At 40.5% G+C, this 19,341-nt stretch overlaps 1 protein-coding gene across 3 annotated transcripts in view; it reads left to right on the top strand.

Annotated features, from left to right (window-relative positions):
- col7a1 (collagen, type VII, alpha 1) overlaps positions 1 to 19,341 on the top strand; it is an 83,694-nt gene that overhangs the window by 45,777 nt on the left and 18,576 nt on the right. For 2 of the 3 annotated variants that reach the window (XM_078946870.1, XM_078946872.1), the window contains exons 61-95: positions 1,073 to 1,153; positions 1,250 to 1,285; positions 1,739 to 1,810; positions 1,890 to 1,934; positions 2,241 to 2,276; positions 2,492 to 2,527; positions 2,982 to 3,086; positions 3,163 to 3,228; positions 3,495 to 3,530; positions 3,642 to 3,677; positions 3,770 to 3,817; positions 3,912 to 3,947; positions 4,500 to 4,622; positions 4,757 to 4,966; positions 5,475 to 5,510; positions 5,580 to 5,624; positions 5,719 to 5,835; positions 5,928 to 5,999; positions 6,449 to 6,493; positions 9,745 to 9,780; positions 11,868 to 11,903; positions 11,985 to 12,029; positions 12,137 to 12,169; positions 12,298 to 12,360; positions 12,493 to 12,528; positions 14,462 to 14,542; positions 14,627 to 14,695; positions 16,299 to 16,334; positions 16,435 to 16,494; positions 16,593 to 16,637; positions 16,724 to 16,759; positions 17,083 to 17,118; positions 17,205 to 17,264; positions 17,372 to 17,497; positions 17,601 to 17,672. In XM_078946870.1, coding sequence (XP_078802996.1) covers positions 1,073 to 1,153; positions 1,250 to 1,285; positions 1,739 to 1,810; positions 1,890 to 1,934; positions 2,241 to 2,276; positions 2,492 to 2,527; positions 2,982 to 3,086; positions 3,163 to 3,228; positions 3,495 to 3,530; positions 3,642 to 3,677; positions 3,770 to 3,817; positions 3,912 to 3,947; positions 4,500 to 4,622; positions 4,757 to 4,966; positions 5,475 to 5,510; positions 5,580 to 5,624; positions 5,719 to 5,835; positions 5,928 to 5,999; positions 6,449 to 6,493; positions 9,745 to 9,780; positions 11,868 to 11,903; positions 11,985 to 12,029; positions 12,137 to 12,169; positions 12,298 to 12,360; positions 12,493 to 12,528; positions 14,462 to 14,542; positions 14,627 to 14,695; positions 16,299 to 16,334; positions 16,435 to 16,494; positions 16,593 to 16,637; positions 16,724 to 16,759; positions 17,083 to 17,118; positions 17,205 to 17,264; positions 17,372 to 17,497; positions 17,601 to 17,672 — 2,151 coding nt within the window. Of the gene's footprint in view, positions 1 to 1,072; positions 1,154 to 1,249; positions 1,286 to 1,738; positions 1,811 to 1,889; positions 1,935 to 2,240; positions 2,277 to 2,491; positions 2,528 to 2,981; positions 3,087 to 3,162; positions 3,229 to 3,494; positions 3,531 to 3,641; positions 3,678 to 3,769; positions 3,818 to 3,911; positions 3,948 to 4,499; positions 4,623 to 4,756; positions 4,967 to 5,474; positions 5,511 to 5,579; positions 5,625 to 5,718; positions 5,836 to 5,927; positions 6,000 to 6,448; positions 6,494 to 9,405; positions 9,442 to 9,744; positions 9,781 to 11,867; positions 11,904 to 11,984; positions 12,030 to 12,136; positions 12,170 to 12,297; positions 12,361 to 12,492; positions 12,529 to 14,461; positions 14,543 to 14,626; positions 14,696 to 16,298; positions 16,335 to 16,434; positions 16,495 to 16,592; positions 16,638 to 16,723; positions 16,760 to 17,082; positions 17,119 to 17,204; positions 17,265 to 17,371; positions 17,498 to 17,600; positions 17,673 to 19,341 lie in introns of all 3 variants that reach the window. The other variant, XM_078946871.1, reaches the window with a different exon arrangement.

Raw genomic sequence — 19,341 nt, forward strand, 5'->3', positions numbered from 1 at the left:
TTTCCATCACAAAAGGTACAAAGACTTAAAAAACACCAATGCTTGTCCTGTTCAGCAACTGAACGAACACTTGAGAGCTGAAGGCCTCTTGTGTTGGAGGTTATGAATATTTGGATACACAAGGTGTATCTTTGCATCAATCCTTTTTGTGTTTGAAGCTAAAATGTATTTATATTATATTTGTATACAATACTTTTGGACTGGAGGAATGAGGACAGGCAGAGTGTGATATTAGAGGGATAAGAAAAACAGAGGTGAAGAAGTTGGAGTTAAAGTACAGGAGAGGGTACAAGCACAACAATAGACAAGTTGCTTGAGAATTATTATTAACAATGTCACATGTAGATGTTTATCAAACATACTCAACACAGATACAGACCGGCTCACATTACATATAGTATTTTCATTGACCTGGTCTCCTTTTTTTTATTTTTGGAAATTGTCCATAATTAGGTGAAATTTGCAAAACAATTCTTCATGAAGTTCTCATTTGGTTGGAAGTCTGGACTTCAATGGGACCCCTGGAGATGATTGTCCTGATGCTTGGTTGCAGTTTCAGCTAGGCTGTAGCTGTCAGGCAGATGGCCTCACATGAGACTCTGAGAAGCTTTAAAACACTAAAACGTTTTCGTAGACTCAAAACCACATGGTGCCAAAATCCTGTGGTAGCTGAACAAACTAAACCCAAGTGAGGCAGCAGGTCGGATGGGTTAGTGATAGTGAACAATGGAGACTCACAACATATACCATAATTTTTGGTCATGTTTTATTTGATGAGGTATCAGAGGTCCTTAAGAGACAGCTTTTAGGTGTAACATTTGCCGTAACAGTCACAAAAATACAAAAATGTTTTCATGTTTTTGACTTAGTTCAATAAAGTCCATAGTGTCTGTATTGATAACTGACTTCTTGGGTTCTTCTATTATCAGACACGCTGTCTGATAATAGAAGAACCTAAGAAGTCATGTTTTTGACTTGTAAAGGATTTCGGACAGTTGATGTAATTCAATGATTGGTGCTTGTTTTCTGTAATAACTAGAAGTTTCCCAACTCTTTGTCTCTCAATGATCAGGGAGAAAGAGGAGCATCTGGCTTGGATGGACGTCCTGGTCTGGATGGAAAGTCTGGCCCACCAGGACCACCTGGGCAAAGAGTACCTCAAGTTTTTACAAATTTGTTTAAACTTAATAATTTGTTATTTCAATTTAATTCAAAATGTTGGCTCTTTTGATATGTTTTCTGTTTGCAGGGAGATCCTGGTAAACAGGGAGACTCAGGAAGAGATGTAAGTTTGGAATGTCCAGGGATCCTTATGGAAGAATTAGCTGATTTATAATAGTTATTTAAGACCTTTGATGGTAAATACCTTTGCTGCAGTGGCTCTATATGTTCCTGATGTGCAGTTTCAGTGCGTGCACAGCAGAGGGCACTGTGGAAGTATTAAAACGTCCTCTGTGCTCCTGGGGCCAGTTGCATAAGCCAAAATGGGTAAAGATGTCTTCTGAACTGCTAGGTTTCACTGAATGCTATTATGTAATATTGGCCATAATATTAGCCATAGAGCTCCTGAAAAGCTGCAGTTCAGCTAAAGACATCAATTGCTTTTTAATTTGGCTGATGCGTGACAGCTCTGCAGCAGATGATCATTTTCATGCCGTATTTTTATTGAATTGGTGTTATCTAGTCTATAACCTTAATCAAAGGTAATCAATCTTAAATGACTGCCTGTTTTTATTAGGGATTACCAGGATTAAGAGGAGAGCAAGGCCCTCGGGGCCCCACTGGGCCACCAGGCAACCCAGGAACACCTGTAAGTGCACACTCATGTGTTTATGGTGTGTTTCGGGTAGATTCACATACATCAAACACACCTTGGTTTTGTGTTTTAGGGTAAAGATGGTCAAGACGGCAAACCTGGTCTTCCTGGGAAAACGGTAACTTACTTGTTTGATTATTAATCTTTGATTTTTGTATTTACTCCGACATACCCTGTTCTGTTGGTGATGTGACTGACTCCTCCTGTTGAAAGTATCACCGGTGTTTGTTTTCCTCTGCTTGGTGTTTCTATTACCTCTTTTCTGTTAATGGGCTTGAACCTTTCATGTGAACAATGATTTGTGATGAAAAGCTGTGCAGACATTTATTACAGTGTCTGCTGCATTACAGCTGCCTTAAAGGAACTGAGTGCTCGTGCAGCATGCTGCTGTTATTGAGTATGTAATGTTTTCACCTTAACACAGGGGGAGGATGGAGTGCCAGGTGAAGATGGGAGAAAGGTCTGTGGCCGTTCATCAGTTGAAATAATTGTCTTGATGGAAGAACACACGAAAAATAGTCATTTAAAAGGAACGCCTTACACATTTGATATTTTTGGCCCATCTTGATTTTTATTTGACGCTTGCTGAAAAATGGATTGAAAATTACTTCCAAAAAAGAACTGTTTTTCATTTAAAGTATCCTTACTGTCTTGTCTGCTTGTTTCTTTTTACAGGGTGACAAAGGAGAACCTGGAGGAACAGGGCGACATGTCAGTCACGTTTTCTGTATATTTCTCCCCTGATTGGGAGTGTCTAAACTGCAAAGTCTTTTGAGCTCCTGACATCTTTCATTTTTTTAAAGCCTTATTCCGTCTTAGCTTTTGTTTCCATGAATCACACATATTTGTTTATCAGCAGTAGTTTCCTCCAACATTGAAGTCAAACTCTCACTTTCAGTTAAATCAATAGGCTTCTTGAAGCGGATTCACTAGCTTCTAATGATGGAGCTTAGCCTTTAAGGGGAAGCCACTTCTAAGAGGAATCCAGAGGAGCACCAAATGTCAGAGTGCTGTTTTCATGTGCAAATTCCCATTAATTATCCCTTGAACATCAGTGGAGGGGGTGGCAGCAGCCACCTGCTTTGATTTTATAGTTCTGCTTCCATTACAGTGCAGGAGCAAACTGCAAGAGTGAATCTGTTAGGTAATAGAGAGTGATTTTCAGGGCCAAGACGGTGAGAAAGGGGACCGGGGTCCTGTTGGGCCTGTAGGCCCCTCTGGTTCCCCAGGAGCCCCAGGATTGCCTGGCAGCATTGGTCCACCAGGACAGGTAGGAGGTACAAAGACATCTGAATTAAAACACAAACAGAACAAGATGTTTTCTTCATTTTTGCACTCTGCCTCAGGTTGTGTACGTAAAAGGAGTCGAAGCTTCACCAATCCCAGGCCCCCAGGGCCCCCCTGGTACACCAGTGAGTCTTCCAGACACTCTGACCTATTTACTGACTTGAATGACTAGAGAACTAAGAAAAGCCTTCGTAGGTGAAATCAAACAGTCCTACATCAGTGGGATTCTTTTTATCATACCACATCGCTCCTCAGGACCTTATTTTGGCTACGTTTGTGATTTTTGTGGGGTTGTCTTCAGAATTGCAATTGTTTTAGCTTAATGCCTGGTTTTTCTACATCTGTCTGCTGTATCCTAGATAAAGGTTTGTTTCCCCTTTCTGTCATTTAGGGCGTCCCTGGAATTCCAGGAAGTGTGGGAGCCCGGGTGAGTTCCATGAGTTTTTACTGTTTAAATTGAATTAGCGATCACTCTGTATGTTCTTTGTGCAACTGGTTTTACACCTTTTCACCTATTTTCTTGTTCTCGTATTTCCAGGGGGAGAGGGGTCCAGCAGGCCCTAAAGGGGATGCAGTAAGTCAATCACAGCTCCAGTTTTTATATCGTCATATCAGGTTTTGTCGTGTCTGTGTTGAGCCCATGACCTGATATTTTGTTATTGGCAGGGAGACCCAGGAGAGGATGGTGCTCCTGGTAAACCAGGAACTACAGTGGTAGGACAGCAGCACATTGCATTTACATATGTGTTTTTAAAAATATCTGAACCTCCTTCTTTTATTTATGTGTTTCTTTGATTTTTCTAACCAGGATGTACAAAGAGCTCTTATAACCCTTGGCATTAAGGTACATATTGTTTCCCAGTTTCTACTCTGATTTATGGCAATCAGTCTCCTACTCAAATATGTTCACTTCTGGGTTGTGGATGATAAGAAATGGACAGACAAAAAAGAAGAATGATGACATTTTTGATCCAGTTTTAAACATTTATATAATTCTAAATACTGTAACGTGAATAATTTTTTGTTATCTCTGTTTGTATTTATTGTTCCATTAGGGAATCCTCTCAAAACAAATCCAGATTTTATTAAAATTTTCAGAGAAGGGGGAACTCAACTCCTTAATTTTTTTGCTAGTTTTCTCTGTCAACTTATAAACAGTACATTCACATTCAAAGGTAAAAATTCCTATCAAGTTACTGCAATATTTCTCAACTTTTGATTTTTCAAAACAAAACTTTACCTTGATATTTTGCTATTCTTGGCTAAGCAGGTAACTGCCACACAGAGGACAGTTGCCACAAAGAATTTCATTTTTCTGCAGTCTGAAGCCTTTTACAGTCCTGTTGTGCTGAAAGGTGCAAAGAGCGTTTATCTCTGATCTCTTCTTTGGGAATAGGTGTCTGATCTGAAAGTGCTCCTTGATAGGAAGGACACTTTTCCCTCTGAAAGGCAAGAGCCAGAGAAAGGGGAAAAGGGAGATAAAGGTGAAACGGGACCGAGAGGACCTTCTGGTGCAGATGTAAGTTCAAATTCATTCTCAAAACCTAAAGGCCTTCTGGTGAAACACAGCAAATATCAATATGCGATAAACCTCATTGATTTGATGACTGCTGAATGATGGCCTAAATGGAAACACATCTTGTTCTCTGTCAGGGTGTCCGTGGTTTTCAAGGAGAAAGGGGTGCCAAGGGGGAACAAGGGGCGCAAGGATCTGTGGGATCCCCCGGCCCTCCAGGAAGAGCCATTGGAGAACGAGGGCCACAGGGGCCCCAAGGACCTGCTGGAGAGCCTGGAAAGCCAGGAATCCCTGGAGTTCCTGGACGAGCAGGGGAACTCGGGGAGGCTGGAAGACCGGGAGAGAAGGTGAAAAGGAAAGACAGATCATGCTCACTTGTTTGACCTTTGGCTTTTTTAAACAAACCTGATGCAGCTTTTTCCATGCACAGCTGTTCTGTAAACTGGTCTGTTGTTGGAACAGTAACTTAACAGCAACATTAATTTGCAGTTAAACAAGAGAAAAACAGAATTTTTCTGTGTTTCACTTTAAACGTTTCACTGATTCTTTGCGTAATTGGCGTTAGCCACTACAACACTGCTTAAAATTGAAGGAAAAAAAGTCACTGTATTGGAAATGTGAGCATTTTCAATTCAGGCCATAAAATGAAAGGGACATTGAAAAGCCTAAAAGGCTATATTAGCTTATAATTACTGTCATCGCTTGTATCTTAATATTAATCTGTTCTTCTTCTACTGGTATAAAACCCAGCGGGCAGAATATTAATTAGCATTTACCAACAGAAAGGCTGTCTGTTGTGGATTGCATTACAAATAACGTTTTGTTGATTCATTATTTTGTTGAATTTTCTTTAAGGGGGACAAAGGAGAAAAGGGTGACAAAGGAGACTCTGTAAGTGGCTGGATTGTTGAGCTTGGTTAAGTTTTTACAGTGAACTGAATACTTTTTTCTGGTTTTCAGGGTAAAATGGGATTAGTGGGACCAGCAGGACCTCCAGGTGAAAAGGTGATGTCTTAGTTTTTTCACAGACATGGTAAAACCCTGGTGCTGTTAAATGTAAGGAATAATAACAGATTTAAAAATGTGTCATTTCTTTAAGGGCGCAACTGCTGATTCGGGGATAGTTGGTTCTCCTGGACTCAGAGGTCCCCCTGGAGTTGCAGGACAGAAAGGAGAGCCTGGTGCTATTGGATCACAGGGATCCAAGGGTGATCAGGTACAATTTGCACAAACAAAACCTCAAAATACTTCTTCTTTTCCTTCGAAAAAAGCTTTATTAAAGTTTTTTTTATTTAATTTGTATTAAAGGGTTTTGTGGGACCACGTGGACAGAAAGGAGACAGAGGAGAGCCTGGAGAAAAAGGACGTGAGGGCTCACAGGTGATATTACTCAAACTACAGTTTAACTCCTTGACACTGGAGGTGTCACCAATGGACAGGAAATAACACACGCACTTTAAATTATCTCAACTGTTCAACCCTTTGCACAATTAACTAAATTCCACCAGATTCTGAAAGCTGAGATAAGCAGCTTTGCGATGATATGCAACGACTTACTACTGCCCAGTGTGCAGTAGTGCCGACTGAAGTAGTACGGTCAGAGTTGCAGTAATTCAAAAAGTGTCCAATAAGAAAAAAAACTGTAGAAAGTGAACTCTTTTGATTATGAAAAATCCTGACAGCTAAAAAATCACAACATATCTCTTAACCAGGTAAATGTCACTAGTCTTAACAATATTGCAAAAAAAGACACAAACATTTCTCTTTTTTCATTGTCACTGTTGTTTGTGCAGCTGTAGGGATGTGACAGTGTGTTCTTTGTATTTCAGGGGACCCCAGGAGAACCAGGAACACCTGGTCAAGATGGAAAACCGGTAAGTTTAGCACACATAAATGTAAAAAGTTCCCAAGCAGCAACACTTTTATGTACATCAAGATGATTAAGTGGCCTTTTTATAAATGTGAAAAAAAGTCGTGAAAGTTTGTTTCAGCGGCCTTGGTGAGTATTTGTCTTTTTTTATCTTGTGCTTAAAATCAATTTACAATTTTGTGATTTTATTGTAATAAAGTATGAAAAAGCGTTAAATTGACAGGTGGTTTAAGATGTCGTCAAACACTTTAAACGAATTTTTCAAAATGAAGATAAAATATACATTAGTGAATAAAAGGCCAGACATTTTGTTGGGGAGATTTGTAAGTCTTGAAATGTTCATTTAGGTCAGGGGTCTGCAACCTGAGGCTCCAGAGCAACAAGAGGCACCTTGGTTTTGTAGAAAAATGCAAACAAACTAGAGTAAAAAATGACTTTTCAGTTTTGATTAATGTATTTTAGCTAAGTTTTGTCATTTATGTTTAAATTTGAACATGACAGATTACCGAGCAGATGGTAAAGGGTTTAGTCCACTGTTTGGGTTGTTTATTATTAGAATAACATATTCCCATTCTATTTAATTGCACGGATTTAGTTTAAAGTTTTACACCAATGTTATGTAAGCATTCAATAGTAAAAGCAGAAAAAGTAAGACGGTGCATCAAAGTTATAATAATTAAAAGAAAAATAACATTTGACTTGTTTTTTCTTGCATTTTTAATTGAAATAATCTGCAGTAGAAGGAGGCTCTTAGGTATTTTATTTTGAAAGGAACTTGTACAGTTCTGCCCGTAAGTTTACATAACCCAGAAGAAATATTGATTTCTTCAGAGAATGTGAATTATAACACAAAAACTTTTTTTCCTCTGGTAGTTAGTGGTTGGGTGAAGCCATTTATTGTCCAAAAATTCTATTTACACTTTTTAAATCATAATGACAACAGAAACTTCCCAAATTACCCTGTTCAAAAGTTGACATAACCTGATGATTATGTTCTGAAAACATGCACACAAACTGACACAGACGGGTTTGAATGGCAGCCAAGATTAACCATCCTCACTTGTGACTGGTTTGCCTGAACTCGATGTGTGCACAAAAAAGGCTTGGAATTTCTGGGCTCCCAATAGACCCTTGCATCTTTCATTCAGTGTTGCCCTGACATTTCTGGATCCAGAGTCATGGGGAAAGCTAAAGATCTGTAAAAAGATCCACGAGAAAAGGTAACTGAACTGTAGAAAACACTAAAGGGCTAGAAGATGATATCTACAGAACTGAGAATGTCAGTCAGTAGTGTGTAAACTTTGCTTAAGAAGTGTAAAGTGAGGAGTTCTGTTAAAACCAAACCACCATCACAAACATTTCTGCTACAACAGCCAGATAAATCGTTAGGGATGCAAAGAAATACCCACAAATAATTTCAGCTGTGACCCAGGACTCTGAAAAACTGGTGTGGATGTTTCAAGATGTACAACAAGGAGGCACCTGGAGAAAAAAGGGCTGCATGATGGAGCCACCAGAAAAAAGCCTTTTTTCCCCCAAAATGCCAAAAAATTAGTTTGCTTACAATAGGGCAAACAGCACAGAGACACGCCTCCAAACTTCTGTTCCAAAGTAATTTGGAGTGATGAGACCAAGACTGAACCTTTTGGCAACAACCATGAATGCTACATTTGGAGAGAAGTCAATAAGGCTATGATGAAAAGAACACTTTCCTGCTGTGAAACACGGAGGCGGATGGCTGATGCTTTAGGGATGTGTGAGCAACAAAGACTCAGGACACTTGATGGCGAGATGAATGCAGCACGTTATCAGAAGATACTGGAGGAAAACCTGCACTCTTCAGCTGCGAGGTTACACATGGGACGCACTTGGACATTTCAGCATGACAAGAATCCAAAACACAAGGCCTAGTCCACCTGTCATTGGTCCTAACAGAATGAGTTAGTGGCAATCTCAGTTTCCTGACCTCAATATAATTGAATCACTCAGAGGAGATCTCAAATGGGCAGTTCAAGTGAGACAACCCAAGAATTTAAAGGAAGTTGAGGTTTTCTGCCAAGAAGAAGGGGCTGCTTTAGCATGAGAGAAAATAAAGATCCTCATCCACAATGACCACAAGAGACTTCAAGCTGTTATTGATGCCAAAGGAGGCAATACAAGGGATTAACCCTTGTGCTATCCTAGGCACTTTAACGTTGGGAGTTGGGTCATCTAGACCCGCTAGACAGTGCTCTGAACATTTTTTTCTTTAATGATTTGTGATCTTCACTGGTGTCCATGGATTACATGAAATCTTTCCACCTTCATCCACCTTTGTCATGGTAGGGAGAACAATGTAAGGGTGGAGTCATCTAAGATAGCACAAGGGTTAAAAACTGGGGTAAGCAAACTTTTGAACAGTGTCAATTGGGAAGTTTCTGTTGTTATTCGGATTTGAAAAGTGTTAACACTGTGTTTAACAAGTGTTTAACAATATATGGCTTAATCCAACCCCTAACTATGAGTAGAAAAAAGATTTTTGTGTTATCATTCACATTCTCTGAAAAACATCCTAGAATTTACAATTTCTTCCAGGGTATAAAAACTTATGAGGACAACAGTATGTGTTGCTGTCAAAAGTAACTAAAGTTGTGATTGCAAAATACAGAAACATATAGTACAGTTGCAATTCAATTATTGTAAATATTTAAAAGTTATATTTATAAGTCAATGGCTTAATGACTACAAATAGTAAATAATTTGTATTTTTCATTTTAAATGGGACTTGTCTCTCGCAGGGTTTTGGTTTGTCAGAAAATGATCCAAATGGCTCTTTTAGTAATAAAGGTTGCAGACCCCTGGTTTAGGTTAGTGTAACTTATTAGGTGCTTTTTTATTTTTACAATGTTGACTCTCCTTCTTGGCATTTTGGAGCAGGGCTCAACAGGGCCTGCTGGTCCTCAAGGCCAACCAGTGAGTAACTCATAACCTAGTTCCTTTTAGACTTGAACTGCAGTTAAACCACTGGGTTGGCTGTGAGCACAAAGCAAGTGGAGCTTTTTTCCTTCCGTGTGCCGAGGCTTGATAGATTCTAGTGCAGCTGTGCAGCTAATTCCCAAACCTTCTTCTCTCTCTCCATCGCTCATCTCTGTCCATTTCCTTTTTTATGTTTTTTCCCCCACTTAATTTCAACATTGCTCTCCACTCAACTGCCCCCCCCCCCCCCCACCACCACCTCTCTGTCGTCCTCCGTCCTTTGTCTTTTATCCCCTCCAGGGCTTGCCTGGGTTCCCGGGAGTTCTAGGCAGACCGGTAGGTTCTTAGCTGCTGGCTGGCATGCTTGAGCTCTGCAGGAGGGAGGGCTATGGGGGCACACGTCTGGGCAGGATCAACAGAGACTCTTAAGGTGCATGACGGGTTGCAGCGCAAACAGCTAATAACTTTAAATGAAATGGCAAAATGAGATCAACCTCATCAGAATGCATGCATTGAACTGTACCTTCCAGGCACATTTTGCTGTTTTAATCTCAAATCATTTGCATTGGAAGATCCGTCTGGGAGCCGTGGGCCAGGATAAGAGTCAGACCTTGATTAGCTCCTCTTGAAATGTCTCCAAAGCATTCATGTCAAACCAAAAAAGTTAAATTTAAAGTTCCACATCCCAATTTTCTTTTGTTAAAAATAAAAATAAATCTGCTGACATACCAAGGTTGGAGTTGCGTCAGTATTTATCAGTATGAGAGTATGCAATGGATGGATGGAACCAGATGCAAAAACACATTTACTGTTGAGTCTGGTCGTCATGCATGAAGCTGTGCTGTCTGTGTGCTCAGGCGTTGTGCTGCAAAAGTCCTCAAATACTCACTTTCCATGCATCCTTTGACTCTTTATGTTCTGTGTTCGTGTTTATGTCTGTTCAATTGTGTCAAGTCAAGTGTATAGTAATATATCTATATCTATATATATATAGATATAGATATATCAATATCTATACATAGATATAGATATGGATATAGTTAAAGCTATAGATAGATCCATATGAATACATGTTTCCATGTTGTATTCAACATTTGTGGTAAGTCATATGAGCACAAATGTTTTGTTACATAAAGTAATAGTTCTGCATTCAATAAAGGTCAAACGTATTTGCTTTCTTGTTGAGATGTAGAGGAAAAGGTCACTCATTCCGACCACAAATAAACAGTAAACACAGCAGCTGTGATGTCGCCTAATGGTTTGAGTTTCCATATTAAGTTGAGCCTCTGGTTGCCACTATCTACTTCCTAAAGCAGTGGGTGACCTTATTTAAACGAGAGTAATGGCGTGATTAAGATTTTTAAGAAAGAATGATAAAACGTTGCTGTAAATACTCCCAAACACCCACTAAGGATAACAAATGTAGCTCATGACTCAATAATGGTTGCAAGGAAAATGAGAATGTGTCCATTTTTATACTATTATGTTTGCTTTCAATCCTGTTTATCAAATGGCGTTTTAAAGTCCCACTCCGATCCTCTTTTGATCTTTTTTCAAAGTGTTTTCAGTGGTCTTTTAACTAGGATGATACCGTTTTTTAGCCACAAAAAAAAAGTGTCTTTTGCAAGGACATAGCATCTGCAGAGTGGCAGAAGTTCAGCAGAAATTGGCCTCTGAAGTGTGGGTGGGAGTGTTGTTGGGGAGTAAACCTGCACTCATTTCCCAGCATCCCTTTGTTTACACACTCTCCCATAGCTTACAGCCGCTACAACCCCAACCGATATTGGAGCTATCCAGCCGTACAATTACGAGCCAGATCCCAGCTCAGATGAGGAAATAAAAACAAACAATGATTTATTTGTCTGCATCAGAATGGAGTGGAGCAGGGAGCCTGTGGTCTGCCTACTGTACTTTGTGCATAACCACTTCAAGCTTTTTCAAATAGAATTTCTTTGTCAGCTCCTGATTCACAATGATTTGAGTAAACAAATACTCAGAAAGGTAGTTATAATCTTAATTTTCTTTAAATATGTTAAGAACACCAAAAATACACTTTTCATCGGAGTGGGTCTTTATTAAACTTGTGGAATATTTTTACTGACACAAGAATTCTGTGTTCAACGGTTTTCTATCATTTAGTCTGTTGTCAGAAGTTGCTGCTAATTCTTAGATAAAAAAGTTTAATAAACAATGCTTTATGGATTAGACAAATGAAAGTTTGACACAAAGATTAACTGATAACAATAATAAAACTGTAAAGTTGGAATGTTTGCTGCCACACTGGACAGAAATGGAAACAAATTGATTTGCTAGATATCTAATGTGGTATTTCTTCTCTCAGCAAGAAAGCAAAAAAAAATCCCTAAAACAGAAATTGTTATGTTGAAACTGTCTAAATATTTGTAAAATGTGACCGTTTACAGGGAACTCCAGGAGAGCCTGGCATTAGGGGTCCTACTGTAAGTATGGCAAACATGAGAAGTTGGGCAGAGTCAGTCTAACCAGCAGAAGCATCTTAATGTTGATAATGCTTTAATCAGGGCCCGATGGGTCCCACAGGTCTGCCAGGTCCAATTGGTGTGAAGGTGAGCTTACTGTGTTTTCAGCACTTTGTTTAGCTGGAGGTTATTGCATACATAATGCATGCATTTTGTTTGTCATCAACCAAAGTCAAGATTTGTTTTTCCTTCAGGGCAATCAAGGGGAGCCAGGTGTTGGTGTCCAGGTGAGGCTGCTGCAGCTGTCTTCAAAACCAGACTTTCACTTGGATACAGTCCATAAACAGTCCAGACAAAAACGGCAGGAAAAAGCTGTGTGGTCAGAGGCTCATTTCAGGTATTTTTCTCTCTACAGGGTCCTCCTGGTGCTCAAGGAAGCACGGGTCTGCCAGGACCACTGGGTCCTCCTGGAGCTGTGGTAAGTGTCACTTATAACTGTCGTCCGTCATGGAGGAGAACAGCTTTCTGATCATTTTTCTTACCTATTCATTTGAAAATGTCATGATGGGAACATGCTCCATTATAGGACTTTATTTGTTTCTCTCTGCAGGGTCCTCAGGGCCCCCCAGGACTGTCAGGACAGGTGGTGAGTATTAAACTCCGATCTGCCTCTGAACTGTTGCATGAAAATAAAAAGAAGAAAAGGTTTCCATTAACATATTTAATGGAAATATGAATATTCAAACTTAATTAAAATATCAGATTTTGTTCAATTGGCTTGGATAATTCAAATGCAGGAATTACTGAGCTCTAACATAAACTATACAGAAGGACATCAAAACAAATCATTACCTTGAGCATTAAATAACATGTAAAATGTACTTGTTAGTTTATAGGCACATGTATAAAATGTATCCTGTTTTTAGCAAGTTAGTCTTGTCATGCTCATGACATATCTGTGGAGGTATTGGAATGTCTAGGAGAGATGGCAGTGGTGCTTTTGAGCGGGTTATTCAACAGGATCATAGAAGAAGAAGAAGAAGGTGCCTGAGGAATGGAGGAGAAGTGTGATGGTGCCCATTTTCAAGAATAAGGGAGATGTGGCAACTACAGAGGAATAAAGCAGACAATGAAGTTATGGAAAAGAGTATTGAAGCTAGACTAGAAGCAGAAGTGAAGATTTGTGAGCAGAAGTATGGTTTCATGCCAAGAAAGAGCACAACAGATGCAATATTTGGTCAGCAGATGTTGGTTGAGAAGTACAGAGAAGGTCCGAGAGAGCTACTCTGTGTCTTTGTAGATCTGGAGGAAGTTTATAACAGGGTTCCCAGAGGAACTTTGGTATTGTATGAGGAAGTCTGGAGTGACAGAAAAGTATGTTCGAGCAGTGCAGGGCATGTATGAGGGCTGTAAGACAGTGGTGAGGTGTGCTGTAGGGGTGACAGAGGAGTTCAAGGTGGAGGTGGGATTACAGCAGGCATCAACTCTGAGCCCCTATCCTGTTGACAGATGAGGTTAGACACGAATCACCATGGAGTTTGATGTTTGCACACGACAAAGTGAGAGCAGTGAACATGTGGATGAGAAGCAAGAGAGTTGGAGGTTTGCCCTGGAAAGGAGAGGAATGAAGGTTAGCCGCAGGAAAACAGAGTACATGTGTGTGAATGAGAGGAACCCAGGTGGAAGAGTGAGGTTACAGGGAGAAGAGATAAAGAAGGTGGAGGATTTGAAGTATTTCGGTTAAACAGTCCAGAGTCACGAAGAGTGTTGGAAAGAAGAGAAGAAGCAAGTGCAGGCAGGTTGGAATAGGTGGAGAAAAGTGTCGGGTGTGATGTGTGATAGAAGAGTTTCCGCTCAAATGACAGGAAAGGTGTAGGAAACAGCCATGTTGTTGGGTGTAGAGACAGTGGCACTGAAGAAAAGTCAGGAAGCAGAGCTGGAGGTAGCAGAGATAAAGATGTTGAGGTTCTCCTTGGGAGGGACCAGGATGGATCAGGAATCAAAGTTAGAGGTTTTGGAGATAAAGTCAGATAGACCAGACTGAGATGGTTGGGACATGTCCTGAGGAGAGACAGTGAATGTTTTGGAAGGGGGGTCTAAGGGCAGGGATGCCAGTTTAGCTTAGTCAGTTTGTTAGTTCATTTTAGTATTTTCCTATTGAACTCTATGTATTCATGATCCTTTTGAGGTAATGTTTCACTTTTTCAACTACCGATACGAAGCCCATCGAGACGACTGTTGTGAATTTGCGCTATACAAATAAAATTGAATTGAATTGGTAGAAGGATGCAAAGTGTAGAGCTGCCAGGCAAGAGATCCAGAGAAAGACCAAAGAGGAGGTTTATGGATGCAGTGAAGGAAGACATGAAGGTGGCTGGTGTTAGACGAGAGGACGCAGAAGACAAGGTCAGATAGAGGAAGCTGATTCTCTGTGGTGACCCCTGACGGGAAAACCTGAAAGGAAAAGAAGAAATCTTGTCATGCTGACATTTTGCTTCCAGTCACACTCACATGGACAGTTCTTAAAGTATTTGCTGAGAGCTCTGACCATTAAAGCAGGCGTGGCTGCTGCTCCTCAGGGTGAAGCAGGCAAACCCGGAGTTCCAGGAAGAGATGGAGTTCCTGGCAAAGATGGACTTCCTGGATTACCAGGAAAGCAGGTAGTTGACGTCTTTGTCACAAATCAGAAATTTAGTCATTTTTGGATCACTCTAAGCATTATAATTGCTATTTTTTTCTATCAGGGCATTTCTGGGTCTGTGGGTCTGCCTGGGTTAAAAGGAGAACAGGGAGACAGCGGCCCTCCAGGGAAGGTCAGTGTTTGCTCCAGCTGTTGATCTGCTTTTCACTTAAACAAAATAAACCTGATGCTTATTTACATATCTGCTTATTTACATATTATTTCTGGAACAACATTTATATCCACTTTAAGGATATATCCCAAATGTGCTGATAAAAAGATGCTATTGCGGGTACTGCCAGAGTTTTTAACTGATTCTGATATTTACTCCAATGTTTCACCCTATTTAGAAATTGGGAATTCTATTACTAACTTCTTAAATAATATCTTGCTATGGGCAACCCTTTTAAACTGCAACATCGTGAGAAAAGTTAGATTTAAAATCTGACACTAAATTAACTCACAAAATCACAGAAACAAGAAAGATATAGATGTCATTAGTATTGGCTTCGAGAAAGAAAAAAAGGTTGCAAAATAATGAATGTGAAGCTTTAAAGTAGCAACATGTGTCAAGGATCCTAATTTTAGTTTAAGTACGGTAAACAAAATTTCAGAAATGGTCAGACGGCTGATTTCATGGGCAGCAGGTTTTTTTGCACTGACAAGTTGAGAGAAGTCAAACACAACTAAAGGTCCACACAGCTAAAGAAAGATTGGGCAGACAGATGCTCTGCCACTTCACTGCTGAAAAATATACCAAATGGGCTATTTGGTGTGTCAATTAGCTTAACGTCAACATGGATTGAAAAGCTAAGATTTGTTATAACTCGTATTTTAATGTAGAGATTGCAGTGTACAACAATGCATCCACTGCAATAACGGGTGACCAGTCTGTTTTTACTATTAGATATAAATTATTAGTATGTTTTCATTTATTTTATTTATGTCTTTTAGTGAACACTGAAGAAGATTTTTATTTTTATTTTGTCACTGATTTTTTTTTTTCTGTCCCTGTCACTTAGATTCTTCTAGTTATTTACGCTCTCTGGCAAAAGATGCCAGGGATAAAAAAAAAAAAAAAACACAAAAAAAAGCCAAACATGAAACTTTGTTTCATTTTGGTAATGGATTGTGACTCGTAAGCAATCCATCACCAGTCTTGTCATTTACAATTTTTACATGAGTCTCAGTAAATTGTATCTCCATGAGCTTTCCCATATCTGTGGACCTGAGGTTCAGCACCTTGGACAGAGCCACAATTATGTTGTCACGGAGTTCAGTAGCTTGATAAATGACCAGGCAGCACTCATCCATATGTTCAGGATCTCGCTCTGCAATTTGCTGTCCCACACAAACACACACAGTATTGACCTATCTTTTCCCATGATAATTCTGGAGGTGTATTACTGCCAAGATTATATTTCATAATCCAAGTATCTCTCAAAAATCTTAATGTAACTATTTTACAAAAAGATGAACTTGTTTACATTGCCTGAAGAAAACATTAAAGGTATGTTGTCTAATTGATTTGAGGCTTTCAGCAATCAGACCTACTCTGATCATATTTTTACGTATATTATCATTAATTGACACATGTTTGTGCTTCACTGAAGTTTATATTAAGGAAAAAAAAGAATGTCTTTTAGAAAACAAGATGTTGCCTAAACGCAGTGAATGTTCTTCTGCTGCATCACCAATTCTTCAGAGATGCCCCATGTTTGTCTGCCTTGTTGCAGGCTGTGGCTGGGCCCCCTGGACCTAAAGGAGACAGGGTGAGTCACTGCTGCCATCAGCCTACAACGGTTCATGTGCTCTGTGTCTGCACTGACTAAGTGGAACATTTGCTTGCTCTTCTGGTTCTGGCTGATGCAGGGTCCACCGGGTCAAACGCTACCAGGTATAGCAGGAGAGCAGGGTCTACCTGGAGAGAAGGTGAGTCTGACCCCCCTTCAGATGCTCCTTCATCTTAAGACAAAGTTCAAATGTAAGGCACTTTTCATAAAAACTCAATGACCAAATCTGTCCTTCAGGGTAACAAAGGGGACAGAGGTAACCTGGGCATCAAAGGAGAAAGAGTGAGTATAATCTGTTGCAGAGCCATAAACATAATTGATAATTACACAACAGTAGGATCATGTTTTGTTTTCTGTCATCATTTCAGGGAGTGGCTGGTGATCCTGGGGAGAGTGGGGAGGATGTGAGTAATCAGCTTCCACTCGCTGTTTATTTTATGGATTTAGAGTGAGTTTACTGTCAGCTCTTTGGGTAAATGAATGCAGAGGAGAGGTGGGCAGAGGTCTGAAAATATGCAGAACTTTTTCAGCATATCTGAAAATGAAAATATCTGGCTTTTGTTTGTTCAATTTAATCAAAACGCCTTCTTTTATTCTGTCATTACTGCTGACAGTTCCTGTGTGGCAGTAAGTTGATTTTCTAGCCAAAGAAATCTTTTTGAAAGAAGAAGACTTCTGTTTTTTTCAATCTTTTGTCCTCTATCATTTTGTCCTTTTTGTCATGCAGGGAGCAAAGGGAGATTCTGGGCCAAAAGGAGATAAAGTGAGCTTTTTTTAAATTACATTTCTAAAAGGTTTTTTTTATGATTCAGCCCCATTGTTTTAGTGTTGACAGTGTCTTTGTTGTAGGGGGAGAAGGGTGTAGGGCTGCCAGGTCCATCTGGTCGAGTTGGGCCTCCAGGTTTGAAAGTGAGTACTGGTACAACATAATTCTCTAAGTGCACAATTTTATCCATTTGACAAAAGCGTGTGGGTTGTTGGATGTGTCTCGAAATAAAGCCTGGTAATTGTTTCAGGGAGATCCAGGGCTTCCAGGCTTAGCTGGTCCACCAGGCCCCTTGGGAAAGTCAGGCGACCCTGGTCTGCCTGGCACAAGAGGTGAAAATGGACAGCCAGGACCTCCAGGACCCGCAGGGGAGAGGGTCAGTGAAGCCACTGATGGATTAATATAAAAAAAATAGAGTATTTTTTTTGTCTGCTGTCACCCTGCTGTGAGATTTTCAGATGTAGTTGTGAAATTTACAGGGCCTCCAAGGTTTTGCAGGGCGTGTAGGGAATGCTGGAGCTCCTGGTCCTGCTGGTCCTCCTGGACAGCCTGTGAGTCCCTTTTATGACAGATAAAAGTTTTTGGGAAATTGTTCCTTCCTAAGATGTTTCATATTTATTTTAACTGCAGTTATGACACATTTTCATCCGTCTGTGAGTACTCAATTAACTGAAATAAATATGTGCTATTATCGCTCAATTATAATGTAGAGCCAACTTTAAATTTATTATTAAAATCAGGAAATATAAAATACTTGTGTCTCACTTATTCATCCAGTATATCAGACTTGGTGCAAATAAAGTATGTGCCATTGCTTAAAAATATTCAGGACGATCTAATGCGATGGGTTAACCTGTCCGTATCGCTCACAGGCAGAATAGCTTCAGTGAAAATGAAAATATTACCCAAAATCAACTACCTCTTTTCTATGATTCCTATGCAACCACCCACAACATGGTTTAAATTATTAGATACATCCATATATAAGTTTTTATGGAAAAGTATCAGCAACTGCAATCAGTAATAGGTGCAAGGTTTAATATTAGTCAGAAAAATCTGACACCACCCGATGAACACATTTCTGAACCTAATATCATACAAAATTCTGTCTAAAATGACGATTTATCGTATTTCGGGCAGATACTCGAAGCAGTGTTTTCAGGTAAATACCCCAGGGCGGTTCAGTTAATTAACTCACCTGCTCAGCGTCCTATTTAAGCCAGGTGCGCAGTTGTTCATTCTTTCTTACCTTCAGCGCTCATTCTTCGCCGGTCTCCGAGGCCGCGGGTCTCCGTCTCTTTCGGCGTCTTGCTGTGTTCCCACGTCCTTCGGATGGATGATCCACATCTTTCTGATGTGGGGGTTTCGTTTCGCCGCGTCTGCTCTCCTTAATTTCTCCTCCGATCCGCGGGCGGCTGACGGCGCACAGCGCGTTCGTTTCGCCGCAGTCGCGTGCATCTGCAAGGGGTGTGCTTTCCGCGATGTTCTGGATGTCCGTGCCCCCCGATCAGGGGTAGTCCGGGTCTTCTCGTCTGCCGTGGTCACCCCAATTATCCACGGTGAGCGTCATGCAATACTTTTCCCGTGTAGTTTTCTATGGCTGCGTCTCACTTCCTGTTTACTTCGGTGACGTCACGCCCCTAAGGACCCTGGGAATTGTGGTTTTGACTCCGGGTCCTTCATGATGCGCTTCTGATTCCTTTTCTGCTGCGTAGTTCTGTGTCGTCCGGTTGTTTTTTTCAGGGGTTGTGGGGTCCTTTCTGTGGTTGTGAAGGCTGGCAGTCCTCGTTTGGACAAGTTTCTCATGCTGGCTGAATTTATCGTGGCTTTTAGCATTTGTTTTCTGTTGCTCATTTGTTCTTTGGGAGCTGTGTGTAAATCTTATCTTTAATTTGATGCTGGCTTTGTTATTATGGCGTTTCTTCTGTTTGTTTTCCTCGTTGTTGTAGCTGCTGGTTAGTTAGAATGTGAATCAGTGTCTCTTGGACCCGTCTCTGCTCTGTGGACATTTTTCCCTATGATTGGTCTCTCTTATGCAGCGTCTATGGCTCATTTTATTCACTCAGCGATCCTCGTTCATTGCCCCCGCACGTTCTGCATCTGGTTCTGCTTCGCCTGTTTTTTCCCCGCTCTGTGTACCCCAGTGGGTCCTGCCCTGTCCTCAGGGACTTGCGTCGGCCGCATTAGTGAGTGTGTCGGTCTCGTCGCGGCCTTGTTTTC

Source organism: Oryzias latipes, chromosome 5 (assembly GCF_053564925.1).
Source record: "Oryzias latipes strain Hd-rR chromosome 5, Olatipes_Hd-rR_3.1".
Taxonomy (NCBI): Eukaryota; Metazoa; Chordata; class Actinopteri; order Beloniformes; family Adrianichthyidae; genus Oryzias; species Oryzias latipes.